General features: G+C 68.1%; 2 protein-coding genes across 7 annotated transcripts in view; one reads left to right on the forward strand and one right to left on the reverse strand.

Annotated features, from left to right (window-relative positions):
- The first annotated feature begins 343 nt into the window (after positions 1-343).
- PEAR1 (platelet endothelial aggregation receptor 1) lies at positions 344-15,591 on the forward strand. Of its 4 annotated transcripts, XM_062019990.1 has the most exons (23): positions 344-447; positions 2,008-2,100; positions 2,189-2,293; positions 3,754-3,854; positions 3,945-4,037; positions 5,060-5,306; positions 5,384-5,498; positions 5,585-5,721; positions 6,037-6,249; positions 6,574-6,748; positions 7,147-7,267; positions 7,338-7,501; positions 7,594-7,696; positions 7,778-7,924; positions 8,225-8,353; positions 8,439-8,567; positions 9,714-9,842; positions 9,931-10,146; positions 10,220-10,329; positions 12,577-12,688; positions 13,065-13,253; positions 13,463-13,664; positions 15,320-15,591. In XM_062019990.1, exons 2-22 carry the CDS (start codon positions 2,009-2,011, stop codon positions 13,612-13,614), a joined length of 2,979 nt encoding a protein of 992 aa, XP_061875974.1. In that variant the 5' UTR covers positions 344-447; position 2,008; the 3' UTR covers positions 13,615-13,664; positions 15,320-15,591. The 4 variants fall into 4 exon arrangements, with proteins under 4 accessions (XP_061875974.1, XP_061875973.1, XP_061875975.1 ...); XM_062019989.1 differs by having other exon boundaries at positions 7,594-7,924; XM_062019991.1 differs by lacking the exon at positions 6,037-6,249 and having other exon boundaries at positions 7,594-7,924.
- The window catches only part of ARHGEF11 (Rho guanine nucleotide exchange factor 11), a 29,088-nt gene continuing 27,886 nt past the window's right edge, over positions 15,571-16,772 (reverse strand). For all 3 annotated transcript variants that reach the window (XM_062019987.1, XM_062019988.1, XM_062019986.1), the window contains one exon: positions 15,571-16,682. In XM_062019987.1, the coding sequence (XP_061875971.1) occupies positions 16,633-16,682 (50 nt within the window). In that variant the 3' untranslated portion in view covers positions 15,571-16,632. The remainder of the gene's footprint in view (positions 16,683-16,772) is intronic.

Raw genomic sequence — 16,772 nt, forward strand, 5'->3', positions numbered from 1 at the left:
GGGGGGCTGGACCCGCAGCCCACGGGGTCCCAGAGCCCTACAGACCCTCCCAGGGAACAGGGGGTGTGTATGTGGGGGGGGACGGGGACAGGACACCCTCCCGGTGAGGGGCTGCCCCCCGGAGCCCGTCCCGCCCCAGCGCCGTGCGCACGCGGCCCCGCCGATGTTGTTTTTCCCAAATCCACCGGTTTCTGGCCAGAAAAGAAAAAAAAACCAAACCCAACAATCCCTCCACACCAACCCTTCTTTTTTTTTTTTTCTCTAATGATTTTTTTCCCTTTTCCGTTGTCGGCTCCGAGTCCAAACTTCCTGAGCTCGGCTCCCGCCCTCCCTCCGCTTCCGACCGTCCCCGCGCCGCTCGTCCCGGCCGCCCGAGCCCACCGGCGGGGTCACCCCCGAGGGGGCCCGCGGCAGCCCGCCCGAGCCCCCCGCAGCCCCCCCAGCCAGGTGAGTGTCGCCGGTCCCTGCCCGGGGCGCCCCGAGGTCCCGGGGGTGGGTTTGGGGGGGGGGTTGTGTCCTGCCGGGGTGCTGCCGGAGGGATGGAGGGTGCTCAGCGCGGTGGGAGGGGGGTTTGGGGACGTGTGGGGTGCCCGCGGCTGCTGGCGGGGGGGTTGGTGGCAGATGTGGAGCGGAGCGGTGCTGCGACACCCCACGGTGACCCCGTTGCTGCCCCTGCCCCTGACCTTCATCCTCATCACCCTCAGCCAGCCGCATCCCGGCGGGTTCGCAGCTCCCCCGGAGGAAACGCGTCAGCCCTCGGGGCTGCGGAGGAAGCGCTGGGGCAGCGATAGTGGCTCCGGGGCGGGGAACCCAGCCGCGTGTCCCTCCCAAGGACGGGGCAGGATTGGTCCCTTGGTCCCCTGGCCTCACCTCGGACACACGCACCCGTGGGCGATGCTCCCCGTGACGCTGGGAAGGCGGGGGGGGGGCACCCATGGGGTGGGCAGCACTGACTTTTGGGGGGGGTCTCTTGTCACTGCAGCAACCCTGCGGGGCTCTTCCCCGCCGCCGGCCCCCCACGATGGGGTCCCACGGCAGTTTTTGATGACTCCTCGCTTTTCCTGCCAGCATCTCCCAGCGCTGGGACTGCTCCGCCCCCCAGTGCTGGAGCAGGGGATGGGGAGGGCTGGGGGGGGCCATGGGGAGGGCTGGGGGGGATCCTGCCGGCTCTGCCCACCGGGAGGATCCAGGGGAGGGAGTTTCGCCTGCGAATGAGCAATTAATTCCTCACCGCTGGGAGCCGAAGGGAAACGGGGAGGAAACTTTCCCACTAAATGGTTTTTCCACTAGAAAGTGGGTTTCTCCCTCCCTCCCCCCCCCCCAAAACCGTGTCCCGAGCCCTGGCCAGGGGGAAGCCGAGACGTCGAGGGGCTGCCATGGGGCGGCAGCTTTGGGCTGTGCCACGGCCAGAGAGGTGCGGAAGGGGCCGTAAATCCAGCTGTGGCCACCAGGAAACCTCTGTTTCCTCCCCGACACGCCGCTGCTGAGCCCTAAAACACGCGGCCCGGTAAACACGGCTCCGGGGGCTCGAGGGGCTCCTTGCCCAGCCTCACCCCCGGCCCTTGGCTGGCGCTGAGCCCGGAGCCGCCTCGCCACAGCCAGACCCTCGCTGAGTTGAGCAAGAAGCCGACGGCTCCGGGAAACACAGCGGGGAATAAACACCAAACCGGATTGAGACGGGGCCATGCGGCTCCGGGCCAAAGCCCAGCCCAGCACCCCGGCAGCATCCCGTGATGGGATGGGCTGTGGGGGAAGACGTTGTGCTGATGCCAGGATGCGGCCCCCGGGTTGTGTCAGGGTGCTGGGATGGGGCTGTGCGGGGCCACCCAGGCTGCCTCAGTTTCCCCTGGGCTGGGGGAGCGGCAGGGGCTGGGCTTGGGGCTGCTCCTGCGCACAGAGGAATGCAACTGCAGCCCGAATCCTGCGCCGGGGCCGGGGCCGGGGGCGGGGGGTGTGGAGCTGGGAATGCAGCGAGGCAGAGGGCAAAGCCATTGTCTCCCCGTGCAGGATGGTGCTGAGGGCCGCGGCGCTGGCCGTGCACGTCGGCCTCCTGGCTGCCCTCCGCCCCAGTGACCCCAATGTCTGCAGCTACTGGGAGAGGTAGGACTGGGGAGGGGGAGGGAGCGGGGAGTGCTGGTGCTGGGACCCTCCAGGACCCGCTGTCACTCCACAACCTCTCCTTGCACAGCTTCACAGCGGCGGTGAAGGAATCTTACACCAAACCTCACGTTGTGCCCTCCACAGAGCCCTGTCCTGGGCTGCTGGGCTCCCCCCTGCCCTGCCCGCAGCAAAGGTGGCACCAGCGCTGTCCCCAGGGCCATGGGGGGCTGGAGGGGGCTGCCCCAGGGCTACGGGGGTTGGAGAGGGACTGTCCCAATGCAGGGTGTCCCCAAAGCCATGGGGGGCTGGAGGAGGGCTGTCCCAGGGCTATGGGGGACTGGAGGGGAGCTGCCCCAGGGCTATGGGGGACTGGAGGGGGCTGCCCCAGGGCTATGGGGGACTGGAGGGGAGCTGCCCCAGGGCTATGGGAGGCTGGAGGTGGGCTGCCCCAGGGCTATGGGGGTTGGAGGGAGGCTGCCCCAGGGCTATGGGGGTGGGAGGGGGGCTGTCCCACTGCAGGTTGTCCCCAGGGCCAGGGGGGGCTGGAGGGGGGGCTGTCCCCAGGGCCATGGGGGGCTGGAGGGGGGCTGCCCCAGGGCTATGGGGGTTGGAGGGAGGCTGCCCCAGGGCTATGGGGGTGGGAGGGGGGCTGCCCCACTGCAGGTTGTCCCCAGGGCCATGGGGGGCTGGAGGGGGGCTGCCCCAGGGCTATGGGGGTTGGAGGGGGGCTGTCCCACTGCAGGTTGTCCCCAGGGCCAGGGGGGGCTGGAGGGGGGGCTGTCCCCAGGGCCATGGGGGGCTGGAGGGGGGCTGCCCCAGGGCTATGGGGGTGGGAGGGGGGCTGCTCCAGGGCTATGGAGGTTGGAGAGGGACTGTCCCAATGCAGGGTGTTCCCAAAGCCATGGGGGGCTGGAGGGGGGCTGCCCCAGGGCTATGGGGGTTGGAGAGGGACTGTCCCACTGCAGGGTATCCCCAAAGCCATGGGAGGCTGGAGGGGGGATGTCCCCAGGACTATGGGGGGCTGGAGGGGGGCTGTCCCCAGTGCCATGGGAGGCTGGAGGGGGGCTGCCCCAGGGCTATGGGGGTTAGAGGGGGACTGTCCCACTGCAGGTTGTCCCCAGGGCCATGGGGGACTGGAGGGGGGCTGTCCCTAAAGCCATGAGGGGCTGGAGGGGGGCTGTCCTACTGCAAGGTGTCCCAAAGGCCATGAGGGGCTGGAGGGGGGCTGCCTCAGGGCTATGGGAGGCTGGAGGGGGACTGTCTCACTGCAAGGTGTCCGCAGGGCTATGGGGGGCTGGAAGGAGACTGTCCCCAAAGCCATGGGGGGCTGGAGGGGGGCTGTCCTCAAAGCCATGGGGGGCTGGAGGGGGACTATCCCACTGCAGGATGTCCCCAGGCCTATGGGAAGCTGGAGGGGGGCTGTCCCCAGGGTCATGGGGGGCTGGAAGGGAGCTGTCCCCAAAGCCAGGAGGGGCTGGAGGGGGGCTGTCCCACTGCAAGGTGTCCCAAAGGCCATGGGGGGCTGGAGGGGGGCTGTCCCCAAAGCCATGGGGGGCTGGAGAAGGGCTGTCCCCAGGGCCATGGGGGGCTGGAGGGGGGCTGCCCCAGGGCCCTGGGGGGCTGGCAGGGGGCTGATGGTGCTGGGTGGCTCAGGATCGTGTACCGCACCGAGTACCGGCAGAGCGTCCGCACCGACTACCGGCGCCGCTACCAGTGCTGCCAGGGCTACTACGAGAGCCGGGACACTTGTGTCCGTGAGTGGGGCGAGTGGGGTGGGAGAAGGGTCTCGGGGGTTGTGTCCTGGCTCAGCCTCACCCTCCCCTCCCCAAACCTTGTCCCCTCAGCACGCTGCACCCAGGAGTGTGTCCACGGCCGGTGTGTGGCTCCTGAGCTCTGCCAGTGTGAGCCGGGCTGGAGGGGCAGCGACTGCTCCAGCGGTGAGGGATGGGGGCTGGGGGCTGGGAACATGGAGTGGGGGACTCCCAGGTGGGGGTGGCAGCATGGGGCAGTGGGTTTCCCTGGGATGGAATGGCCTGGGAGGGGATGGGGATGGGGATGGGGATGAGGATGGAATGGAGACGGGATTGGGATGGAGATGGGTATGGAGGAGATTTGGGTGGAGACATGGAAGGGAAGATGATGGGGATAGAGAATGGGGTGGGATACACATGGGATGGGGGTGGAGATGGGATAGGGATGTGGAAGGATGGGGATGTGATATAGATGAGACTGGGATGGAGAAGAGAATGGAGACAGGGAATGGGATTTGGAGAGAATGGGATGGGATAGGCATGGAGGTAGGATGGGGAGGAGGGGATGGGAATGGAACTGGGATGTGGATGAAGATAAGATGGGATGGAATGGGGATGGAGAAGGGGATGGGATACACATGGAATGGGGATGAAGGTGGGATAAGGATGAAGAAGGATGTGGATGTGATATGGAAAAGAGAATAGAGACAGAATGGATAGGGAATGGGGATGGGATGGGGATGGGGAGAGACTGGAACGAGATGGGGATGGAGATAGAGTGGGGAGGGATGGATGGGAATGGAATTGGGATGTGAATGAATATAGAATGGAGATGGAGAATGGGATGGATATGGGTTGGGATATGAATGGGATGGATATGGGTTGGGATGGGAATGGATGTGGATTGGGATGAGGATGGATGTGGGTTGGGATGGGAATAGATGTGGGTTGGGATGGGGATGGGGATGGATGTGAACGGGATGGATGTGGGTTGGGATATGAATGGGATGGATATGGGTTGGGATGGGAATGGATGTGAACGGGATGGGGATGGATGTGGGTTGTGATGGGGATGGATGTGGGTTGGGATGGGGATGGATGTGGGTTGTGATGGGGATGGATGTGGGTTGGGATGGGGATGGATGTGGGTTGGGATGGGGATGGTTGTGAACGGGATGGGGGGGTTCTGGTGGTCTCTCCCCACGCAGATTGTGATGAGCAGTCGTGGGGGCCAGGCTGCGGGCGCCGCTGCAGCTGCCACCACGGAGCCCCCTGCGACCCCCTGAGCGGGGCCTGCTCCTGCCCCCCCGGCTTTGCCGACCCCGTGTGCCAGCAGCCGTGCCCGCCTGGCACCTACGGCCAAGGCTGCCGCCTGCCCTGCCCCTGCCACCACCAGGCGCCCTGCAACGCCTCCACCGGCGCCTGCCTCTGCCCCCCGGGGCTGGCTGGACCCCTGTGAGTAGGGGGCTCCTCGTGACCCCACCTTGGCAACCCCAAGCTGGGCTCCTGCTCATCTCTCTCCCTGCCTGCAGCTGCGAGGTGCCCTGTCCCGAGGGCACAGGCTGCGACAGCCCCTGCCCCTGCCAGAACGGGGGCATCTGCCACCCTCAAGGCACTGGCACCTGCGTCTGCCCCCATGGATGGATGGTAGGTGGGCTGCAAGCCCCTCCTGCTGCCATGTCGGTGTGGTGTGTGCCTCGGTTTCCCCTGCCAACCCTGGCTGTCCTTTGCAGGGGGAGATCTGCTCCGTGCCGTGCCCGTCCGGACGCTTCGGCCCCGGCTGCCAGGGCGAGTGTCGCTGCCACAATGGGGGCCACTGTGACCCCCGCGGGGGGCAGTGCCAGTGTGCCCCTGGATTCACCGGAGAGCAGTGAGGGGGGGCTGGGCACGGTGGAGCAAAGGGATGGGGGCAGAGAGGTGGGGAGGACAACGGGATGGGGGCCAGGGGAGGACAGAAAGGGCATTTTGGGATGGGGGTCAATGGGGCTGGGGACAGATGGGGGTGCACGGGGTGAGGACACAGAGGGGCAGGGTACCAGGGATGGCTGGTGGAGGGACATGGGGACAAAGGCACAGCCTGGCATGTGACGAGCTGCTCGGCCTCAGCTTGAGGTGGATGGGGGTGGCCCAGGAGCCACCTCGGCTTCTGCTGGGGCTGTGTCACCCCCCTTTGTGCCCGGTGCAGGTGCCGGGAGAGGTGCCCCGTGGGGAGGTATGGGCAGGACTGCCAGGAGAGCTGTGACTGTGCCAACGGGGGGCACTGTTTCCATGTGGACGGGGGCTGCCTGTGCGAGGCTGGCTTCCAGGGCAGCCGCTGCCAGGAGCGCCAGTGCCAGCCCGGCCTCTACGGCCCCCACTGCCAGAGCCCCTGCCTCTGCCACCCCCAGCACAGCCAGAGGTGGGGCTCAGCCTGCCCCAGTGCCCCACAACATCCTCACACTCTCCCTAGCACCCTCACCTCCCTCCCAACACCCTCACTTACCCCCAGCATCCTTGTCCACCACCTTCACATCCCCCCAGCCTCCTCAACTCCCACCATCCCCTTCCCCAGCACCTTCTCCTTTGCCTCTGCACCTTCCCGGCTCGGTGGCCAGGAACAGGTTAATCCCCCCCCCCTCAATGCTTTGTGCCCTGCCATTTGCAAAGCCCCTTCAGATGGTTCCCAGTGCCCCATACTGGGAGCACTGGGGTGCTGAGTGAGTCCTCTCCCCCTCTCCCCCAGCTGTCACCCGTTGCTTGGGGAGTGCATCTGTCACCCAGGCTGGGCCGGGCTCTTCTGCAACGAGACGTGTCCCCCTGGCTCCTTCGGGGCCGGCTGCCTGCAAACCTGCCTCTGCCTCCATGGGGGGGCTTGTGATGGGACCACTGGACGCTGCCATTGCCCCCCTGGCTACACGGTGTGGGGAACTGGGAGGGACACACATACAGAGCAGGGCTGGGGGTCCCAGGGCTGCCTGTGTGGCATGAGGGGGGCTGGGCATCCCTAGGGTGGTCCTGAGGGGGGAGGTCTGGGTGGTTCTAGGGGAGCATGAGGGTTGGGGGGGGATGTTGTCTGGGCATCCTTGGGGATGGGTTGGGAGTTTTGTTATCTGGGGGGGCAGTTTTGGGGCTGGGCATCCCCTGGGAGGGAGGAGGGCATCTCAGCATTGGGGCCAACTGGGTGTCCCCACGGGAGGGATGGGGTTTTGGGGTCACCGGGATACCGAGGCAGGGAGGTGTCCCCAGACTGCTGGGTCCCTTCTCCAGCCCTTGGTGCGGGTCCTGACTGTCCTGAAACCCCCCTCCCACACCCCAGGACGAGCACTGCTCCTCCCTGTGCCCCCCCGACACCTTCGGGGCCAACTGCTCGGGGCACTGCGCCTGCCAGCACGCCCTCGCCTGCTCCCCCATCGACGGCTCCTGCCTCTGCAAGGAAGGTGGGTGCAGGCCAGGTTTCGGGGTGTCCCCATCCCCCCGCGCCCACCCTGATATCCCCTCACCCGCCAGGCTGGCACGGAGCCGACTGCTCGGTGCCGTGTCCCGCCGGCACTTGGGGTCCCGGCTGCAACCGGAGCTGCGACTGCGCCCACGGAGCTGCCTGCGAGCCCCAGGGCGGGACGTGCCGCTGCCCCCCGGGCTGGCGGAGCCCCCGCTGCCTGCTGCCGTGCCCGGTGAGTCCCGCGCCTGCCCGCCCCGCTGCCCCCGCTGCCACCGTCCGCAGCGCTGACCCGTCACCCCTTCCCCGGTCTGTCCCGTGCTCCAGAACGGGACGTTCGGGGCGGGCTGCGCGCAGCGCTGCGAATGCGCCCACGCCGACGGCTGCGACCCGGGCACCGGAGAGTGCCGCTGCCTGCCCGGCTGGACAGGTACGGAGGGGATGGGGCCTCACTGGCACCCTTCGCCTTCACCCCTCCTCCTCCTCCTCCTCCTCCTCCTCCTCCTCGCAGGGCCGCAGTGCAAGCAGAGCTGCCCGCACGGTTTCTGGGGCCGGGGCTGCGTCAGTCCCTGCTCCTGCCGCAACGGGGGCACTTGCTCGCCCCAGGACGGCTCCTGTGTCTGTGCCCCGGGCTACCGCGGCCCCACCTGCCAGCGCCGTGAGTGACCTCCCCTCGTCCATCCCCATCCCCGTCCCCATCTCCATCCCCATCCTCATCCATATCCCCATCCCCATCCATATCCCCGTCTCCGTCCCCATCCCCATCCCCATCCTCATCCCCATCCCCATCCCCATCCCCATCCCCATCCCCATCCCCATCCCCATCCCCATCCTCCTCATCCCCATCCCCATCCCCATCCTCCTCATCCCCATCCCCATCCCCATCCCCGTGCCCCAAATCGTGGGCTGCTGCTGCCCATCAGCCGTGCTGAGTCCGACGGGGCTCGTCTGGCCGCAGCCTGCCCGCCCGGGCGCTACGGCAAGCGCTGCTCCCTGAGCTGCTCCTGTGCCAACGGCGGCTCCTGCCACCCTGCCAACGGCTCCTGCCTCTGCGCCCCGGGCTGGCGCGGCCCCCGCTGCTCCCAGCGTAAGTAGGGGTCGGGGCAGCCGGGGAGGGGGCAGTGGGGGTCAGGGCTGAGCTCATTCCTTCTCCCTCACCCCGTCTCCCCCAGCCTGTGCCCCCGACTCGTGGGGGGATGCCTGTGCCCAGCCCTGCCTGTGCCAGCACGGGGGAACGTGCCACCCCGGCGAGGGGACCTGCAGCTGCCCGGCTGGCTGGACGGGGCCGCTCTGCGGAGAAGGTAGAGCCTGGCACGGGGACACCTCCTCTCACCCCCCTCCACGGGGCTGCACCCTCCCGGGGGTCCTGGGGTGGTGGTGGGGGAGACCTGTATGGCCCTGGGCACTATAGAGCTGTAGGGTGCCAGTATGGAGCTGTATGGCCCTGGGTACTGTGAGACCTGAGCACTATAGAGCTGTATGGTCCATATGGACCTGTATGGCCCTGGGCACTGTGAAGCTGTAGGGTGCCAGTATGGGGCTGTATGGCCCTGGGCACTGTGGGGCTGTAGGGTGCCAGTATGGAGCTGTATGGCCCTGGGCACTGTGGAGCTGTAGGGTGTCGGTATGGACTTGTATGGCCCTGGACACTGTGGGGCTGTATGATTCCAGTATGGGGCTGTAGGGTGCCAGTATGGAGCTGCATGGCCTTGGCCACTGGGCATTATAGGGCTGTATGGTGCCAGTATGGATCTGTATGGCCCTGGGCACTATAGGGCTGTATGGTCCAATATGGAGTTGTATGGCCCTGGGCACTATGGGGCTGTATGATTCCAGCATGGGGCTGTATGGAGCTGTATGGCCCTGGGCACTATAGGGCTGTATGATTCCAGTATGGGGCTGTATGGAGCTGTATGGCCCTGGGCACTATAGGGCTGTATGGTGCCAGTATGGAGCTGTATGGTTACACTGTGGGGCTGGAGGGTGCCAGTATGGAGCTGTGTGGCCCTGGGCACTATAGGGCTGTATGGTTACTCTGTGGGGCTGGAGGGTGCTAGTATGGGGCTGTATGGCCCTGGGCACTATAGGGCTGTATGGTCCAATATGGAGCTGTATGGCCCTGGGCACTATAGGGCTGTATGATTCCAGTATGGGGCTGTATGGCCCTGGGCACTATAGGGCTGTATGGTCCAATATGGAGCTGTATGGCCCTGGGCACTATAGGGCTGTATGATTCCAGTATGGGGCTGTATGGCCCTGGGCACTATAGGGCTGTATGGTTACACTGTGGGGCTGGAGGGTGCCAGTATGGGGCTGTATGGCCCTGGGCACTATAGGGCTGTATGCAGGTACATGGTGCCAGGCAGGATGGTGCTCCATGGCCCCTATCTGGAGCCCTTTGGTCCTGGGCAGTGTGGCTCTGGCTCCTTCAGCCCCTCTGCCCCCAGCCTGTCCCCCTGGCACCTTCGGGCCCCAGTGTGCCCAGCGCTGCCGCTGCCTCCACAACGCCACGTGCCACCCCGTCAGCGGGACGTGCCCCTGCACCCCGGGCAGGATCGGGCCCCACTGTGAGGCTGGTGAGTGGGGGAAGGGGGGATCCCTCCGGGGTCCTGGGCTCCCCCTGAACACCTTGGACCCTTCAAACCCCATCCCCTCCCCTCCCAGGGACCCCCGAGCAGCCCTACACCATCGTGCCAGCCCCGCCAGCAGCACACAGCTCGCTGGGGGTGGTGCTCAGCCTCGTGGCCCTGGCAGTGCTGCTGGTGGCCATGGTGGCTGTGGCCCTGTGCTACCGTCACCGCTGGAGGGGGAAGGAGAGCCGGCACCTGGCCGTGGCCTACACGGCGGGACAGACGGACACCTCTGACTACGTGGTGCCCGGTGAGCCTGGCAGGGGGACGTGGCCCCAGCCTGAGCGTCCCCACGGTGCCAGGCTGACCCCTTGTCCCCTCAGATGTGCCACTGAGCCACCACACGCACTACTACTCCAACCCCAGCTACCACACGCTGTCCCAGTGCACGGGACCGGGCACCAGCGCCCAGGACAGGGCCAGTTCCCTCAAGGTACGGCACGGCGTGGCACGGGGGAGCCACGGCACTGGGGGAGCCACGGCACAGCGGGAGCCACAGTACAGGTGGAGCCACGGCATGGGGGAGCCACAGCACAGGGGAGCCACGGCACAAGGGAGCCATGGCACAGGGGGAGCCACAGCACAGGGGAGCCACGGCACAGGGGGAGCCACAGCACAGGGGAGCCACGGCACAGGGGGAGCCACAGCACAGGGGAGCCACGGCACAGGGGGAGCCACGGCACGGGGGGAGCCACGGCACGGGGGGAGCCACGGCATGGGGGAGCCACAGCACAGGGGAGCCACGGCACAAGGGAGCCACGGCACGGGGGGAGCCACAGCACAGGGGGAGCCACGGCATGGGGGAGCCACGGCACAGGGGGAGCCACGGCACAGGGGGAGCCACGGCACGGGGGGAGCCACGGCACGGGGGAGCCACAGCACAGGGGAGCCACGGCACAAGGGAGCCACGGCACGGGGGGAGCCACAGCACAGGGGGAGCCACGGCATGGGGGAGCCACGGCACGGGGGGAGCCACGGCACGGGGGGAGCCACGGCACAGGGGCAGCCACGGCACAGGGGGAGCCACAGCACAGGGGGAGCCACGGCACAGGGGGAGCCACGGCACGGGGGGAGCCACGGCACGGGGGGAGCCACAGCACAGGGGGAGCCACGGCATGGGGGAGCCACGGCACAGGGGGAGCCACGGCACGGGGGGAGCCACGGCACAGGGGGAGCCACGGCACGGGGGGAGCCACGGCACTGGGGGAGCCACAGCACAGGGGGAGCCACGGCACGGGGGGAGCCACGGCACTGGGGGAGCCACGGCACAGGGGCAGCCACGGCACAGGGGGAGCCACAGCACAGGGGGAGCCACGGCACAGGGGGAGCCACGGCACGGGGGGAGCCACGGCACGGGGGGAGCCACAGCACAGGGGGAGCCACGGCATGGGGGAGCCACGGCACAGGGGGAGCCACGGCACGGGGGGAGCCACGGCACAGGGGGAGCCACGGCACGGGGGGAGCCACGGCACTGGGGGAGCCACAGCACAGGGGGAGCCACGGCACGGGGGGAGCCACGGCACTGGGGGAGCCACGGCACAGGGGCAGCCACGGCACAGGGGGAGCCACAGCACAGGGGGAGCCACGGCACAGGGGGAGCCACGGCACAGGGGGAGCCACGGCACGGGGGGAGCCACGGTACTGGGGGAGCCACAGCACAGGGGGAGCCATGGCACGGGGGGAGCCATGGCACAGGGGGAGCCACAGCACAGGGGGAGCCACGGCACAGGGGGAGCCACAGCACAGGGGGAGCCACGGCACGGGGGGAGCCACGGCACGGGGGGAGCCACGGCACGGGGGGAGCCACAGCACAGGGGGAGCCACGGCATGGGGGAGCCACGGCACAGGGGGAGCCACGGCACGGGGGGAGCCACGGCACAGGGGGAGCCACGGCACGGGGGGAGCCACGGCACTGGGGGAGCCACGGCACAGGGGGAGCCACGGCACGGGGGGAGCCACGGCACTGGGGGAGCCACGGCACAGGGGCAGCCACGGCACAGGGGGAGCCACAGCACAGGGGGAGCCACGGCACAGGGGGAGCCACGGCACAGGGGGAGCCACGGCACGGGGGGAGCCACGGTACTGGGGGAGCCACGGCACAGGGGGAGCCATGGCACGGGGGGAGCCATGGCACAGGGGGAGCCACAGCACAGGGGGAGCCACGGCACAGGGGGAGCCACAGCACAGGGGGAGCCACGGCACGGGGGGAGCCACGGCATGGGGGGAGCCACGGCACGGGGGGAGCCACGGCATGGGGGGAGCCACGGCACGGGGGGAGCCACGGCACGGGGGGAGCCACGGCATGGGGGGAGCCACGGCACGGGGGGAGCCACGGCACAGGGGGAGCCACGGCATGGGGGAGCCACGGCATGGGGGGAGCCACGGCACGGGGGGAGCCACGGCACAGGGGGAGCCACGGCATGGGGGGAGCCACGGCATGGGGGGAGCCACGGCATGGGGGAGCCACGGCACAGGGGGAGCCACGGCATGGGGGGAGCCATGGCACAGGGGGAGCCAGGGCACGAGGGGAGCCACGGCATGGGGGGAGCCATGGCACAGGGGGAGCCAGGGCACGGGGGGAGCCACGGCACAGTGTGCTGCTGCATGGTTACACCTTGGTGTGGCCCAGCACCGCTGCCAGGAGCCTCATGGCCCAGCCCAGCCCTTCTTTGGGTCCCAGGTGCCCGGCACCCAGCTCTTCCCCGGCGTGGAGAGACCCCGTGGCCCTGAAGGCAACGCCACGTTGCCCCCGGACTGGAAGCACCTCGGGGCACCCACCCTGGGCCACAGGGGTAAGGCTGGGGAGGGGAGGAGGAGTGACCTTGGCCAGTGGAGGGAGGGGGGGTGGAAACTTGGATCCCTTCCCTGCTCAGGATCCAGTGGGAAGGGGCTGGGTGGGTTGGGTAGAGCTGTGAGGGGGTGGAGGATGGGAGACCCCCAAAGCTGCCCTGTTACATGGGGGCAACCAGACCAGAGCTACAGCTACAGCCTGGGGAAGCGCTGGGACAGGGTGGGATGGGGAGAAGGCAGGGACAGGGAGGGGTTAGGATGGGGAAGAGGCAGGAATGTGCTGGGGTCCCGCTGGGGCTTGCCTGGAACACAGCTTCTCCCTCTCTGCGTGCTCCCTGCTGCGGGCATCTCCCCTCCCCCAACTCCTTCTTCCCCCAGGTTCCCCCTCGGACGGGCTGGGGGCCAGCAGCAGCTCCCTGGCCAGCGAGAACCCTTATGCCACCATCAAGGAGCTGCCCCCTGCCCTCGCCAGAGCCCTGGAGGGCAGCTACATGGAGATGAAATCCCCAGTGCAGAGGGAAATGTCCTACGCAGAGATCGGGCTCCTGGAGGAGCCGCCTCAGGAGGGTACGGCGGGGGCAGGGGCACACAGCCCTGCCGAGCCCTCAGAGGGGAGCGGGGCGGGGACGGGGTGGGCAACGCGGTGCCAGCACCCGGCGCTGCTGGGTGAGGGGTGAGGGAGGGCACAGAGCCCGGTGGCGGGGCTGGCATTGCCCCGGGAGGGAGGGTGGATGACGGCACACGGGGCCCCTCGCAGCCTCCTCTTGTCCCTGCAGAGAGTTGCCCCGAGGGGGCTGAAGCCGGGACCCCTGCAGCCCCCCAGGGCCACTACGACTCCCCCAAGAACAGCCACGTCCCGAGCCACTACGACATCCCGCCCGGCCGGCCCCAGCCGCCGTCCCCGCCCCAGCGCAGGAAGGGCCGCTGAGGCTCCCGGGGAGCAGGGACCCCGGGGCAGGGCTGGCGCTGGGCACAGGGGTGGGCACAGGGGTGATGATGCTGCAGGAGCCAGGGCTGGGCACAGGGGTGGGCACAGGGTGGCGATGCAGCAGGAGCCAGGGCTGGGGCTGGGGATGGGCACAGGGCTGGGCACAGGGGTGATGATGCTGCAGGAGCCAGAGCTGGGGCTGGGCACAGGGGTGAGCACAGGGGTGGTGATGCTGCAGGAGCCAGGGCTGGGCACAGGGGTGAGCACAGGGTGGCAATGCTGCAGGAGCCAGGGCTGGGCACAGGGGTGGGCACAGGGGTGGTGATGCTGCAGGAGCCAGGGCTGGGGCTGAGGGTGGGCACAGGGGTGGTGATGCTGCAGGAGCCAGGGCTGGGGCTGAGGGTGGGCACAGGGCTGGCCACAGGGTGACGATGCGGCAGGAGCCAGGGATGGGGCTGGGCACGGGGCTGGGCACAGGGTGACGATGCTGCAGGAGCCAGGGCTGGGCACAGGGGTGGGCACAGGGGTGGTGATGCTGCAGGAGCCAGGGCTGGGGCTGAGGGTGGGCACAGGGGTGGTGATGCTGCAGGAGTCAGGGCTGGGGCTGAGGGTGGGCACAGGGGTGGTGATGCTGCAGGAGCCAGGGCTGGGGCTGAGGGTGGGCACAGGGGTGGTGATGCTGCAGGAGTCAGGGCTGGGGCTGGGCACAGGGGTGGGCACAGGGGCGACAATGCTGCAGGAGCCAGGGCTGGGGCTGGGGCTGGGCACAAGGTGGTGATGCTGCAGGAGCCAGGGCTGGGGCTGGGGATGGGCACAGGGCTGGGCACAGGGGTGATGATGCTGCAGGAGCCAGAGCTGGGGCTGGGCACAGGGGTGAGCACAGGGGTGATGATGCTGCAGGAGCCAGGGCTGGGGCTGGGCACAGGGGTGGGCACAGGGTGACGATGCTGCAGGAGCCAGGGACGGGGCTGAGGGTGGGCACAGGGGTGGTGATGCTGCAGGAGTCAGGGCTGGGGCTGGGCACAGGGGTGATGATGCTGCAGGAGCCAGGGATGGGGCTGGGCACAGGGGTGGGCACAGGGGTGATGATGCTGCAGGAGCCAGGGCTGGGGCTGAGGATGGGCATGGGGCTGGGCACAGGGTGAGAATGCTGCAGGAGCCAGGGCTGGGGCTGGGCACAGGGGTGGCAATGCAGCAGGAGCTGGGGCTGGGCACAGGGGTGGGCACAGGCGTGGTTATGCTGCAGGAGTCAGGGCCAGAGGCCCCGGGGAGTGGAGGAAGGGACCTGGGCGAGGGGCTGGGGGCCAAGTCAGGGCTGAGCCCCGTGACAGGATCAGAAATGGAGCTGCCAAGGGCAAGGATGGGCCCAGCCGAGGTCCAAAGGTGTCCCCAGGAAGAGCCTGTCCCTGGGGGGGGGTTGGGAGGTGGCCCCAGCCCTGGCCCCGGCATCAGAACCCCCCTGCAGGGATCCAGATCTGTGACCCCAAGGAGATTCCATTGGCTCCAGGACCCCCTGTGCCCCTGTGGGGTCCCCTCTGGCACGAGGAACTCCCCCCTCCCCCATACAGCCCCAGCACTTGGGACCCCTCAGGGAAGCCCCCAACCCCTGGGACGCCTATGGAGAACTCCACTGTGATCCCTTGAGGACCCCAGTAGCCCTCCACAGAGACGCCCCTGCTCCTGAGACACCTCTTTCCCCTTCCAGGGACCTCACACAGCCCAGAGACACCCCTTAGGAGCCCTTGTGTCCCCCCACAAACCCTCACAGAGGAACAAACACATCCCTCCCACCCACCTTCACCCAGCCCCAGGAGCAGCAGGAGTCCACTGTAGCCCCCCCGACCCCCCAAGGAGGAGGGGGTGGAGTAGCAGCCTCCCCAGAAAGCTGCTGCTTCCCCTTTACAACCCAAACCCGAACCCAAACCCTTTCCCATGGGAAGGCAGAAAATAAAGGCGTTGTGCAGTGTTGGAACAGCAGCCGCTCACTCTTGGCTCTATTATATATAATATATATATCAGACACCCCAGCACTGGCCTGGGGTGGTGGGGGGAAAAGGGATGGGGGGAGCAGAGGTGGGACGTGCCCCAAGCTCCTGGGATGTTCCCCAAGCTCCTGGGTTGTGCCCCAAGCTCCAGGGTTGTGTCCCAAGCTCCTGGGACATGCCCCAAGCTCCAGGGTTGTGTCCCAAGGTCCTGGGATTGCCCCAAACTCCTGGGATTGCTCCAAGCTCCTGGGGTGTGTCCCAAGCTCCTGGGACGTGCCCCAAGCTCCTGGGGTGTGTCCCAAGCTCCTGGGATGTGCCCCAAGCTCCTGGGGTGTGTCCCAAGCTCCTGGGACATGTCCCAAACTCCAGGGACATGCCCCAAGCTCCTGGGATGTGCCCCAAGCTCCTGGGATGTGCCCCAAGCTCCAGGGTTGTGTCCCAAGCTCCTGGGACTGCCCCAATCTCCTGGGATGTACCCCAAGGTCCTGGGACTGTCCCAAGCTCCTGGGATGTGTCCCAAGCTCCTAGGATTGCTCCAAGCTCCTGGGATTGCCTCAAGCTCCTGGGCTGCCCCTCAGGTCACTGATTGTTGTGGGGAGGGGAACTCGGGGCTGGGGTGTCCTCGGTGCCCCCTGTGCCCCGCTGGGCAGGCTGGGGGGGGTGGGGGTGGCTATTTACAGGGGGTGCACGTACGTACATATTTATAGGCAGCGGGGAGGGGCCGCAGCACGGAGAGGAACAGAACAAAGTGCATTTATACAGACTAGATCCAGCTCTCACGGCCAGGGGAGGGGGCACGGGTGGGCGTGGGTGGGGGCTGAGCCGGGGCTGCCATGCGAGGGGGGAGCTGGGGGGCCGGCTGCTGGCCCTGCCGCATCGTGCTCCCTCCTTCCAGCTGAAGCCCCACCGCGGTGGTTTGACGGGGGAGGCTCCTGTGGCTGCTGGCACGGGGCGGGGGGCACGTGGGGGGCTTGGTGGGCAGCTCCCCGGCTGGGAGGGACTCTGGGGGGAGATGTCCCCCTCCCCACTGTGGCTAAAGGTCAGAGTCATGAGCGGGGTCCTCGGCCAGGGGGGCTCGGGAGCCTGGAAGAGATGGGGGAGAAGGGGGTGAGGGGCAAAGGGGAGTGTGTGTGGGGGAAAGGGGGGTGTAAGCACTTTGTGGGGGTGGGTCTT

Source organism: Colius striatus, unplaced genomic scaffold, assembly GCF_028858725.1.
Source record: "Colius striatus isolate bColStr4 unplaced genomic scaffold, bColStr4.1.hap1 scaffold_38, whole genome shotgun sequence".
Classification (NCBI taxonomy): Eukaryota; Metazoa; Chordata; class Aves; order Coliiformes; family Coliidae; genus Colius; species Colius striatus.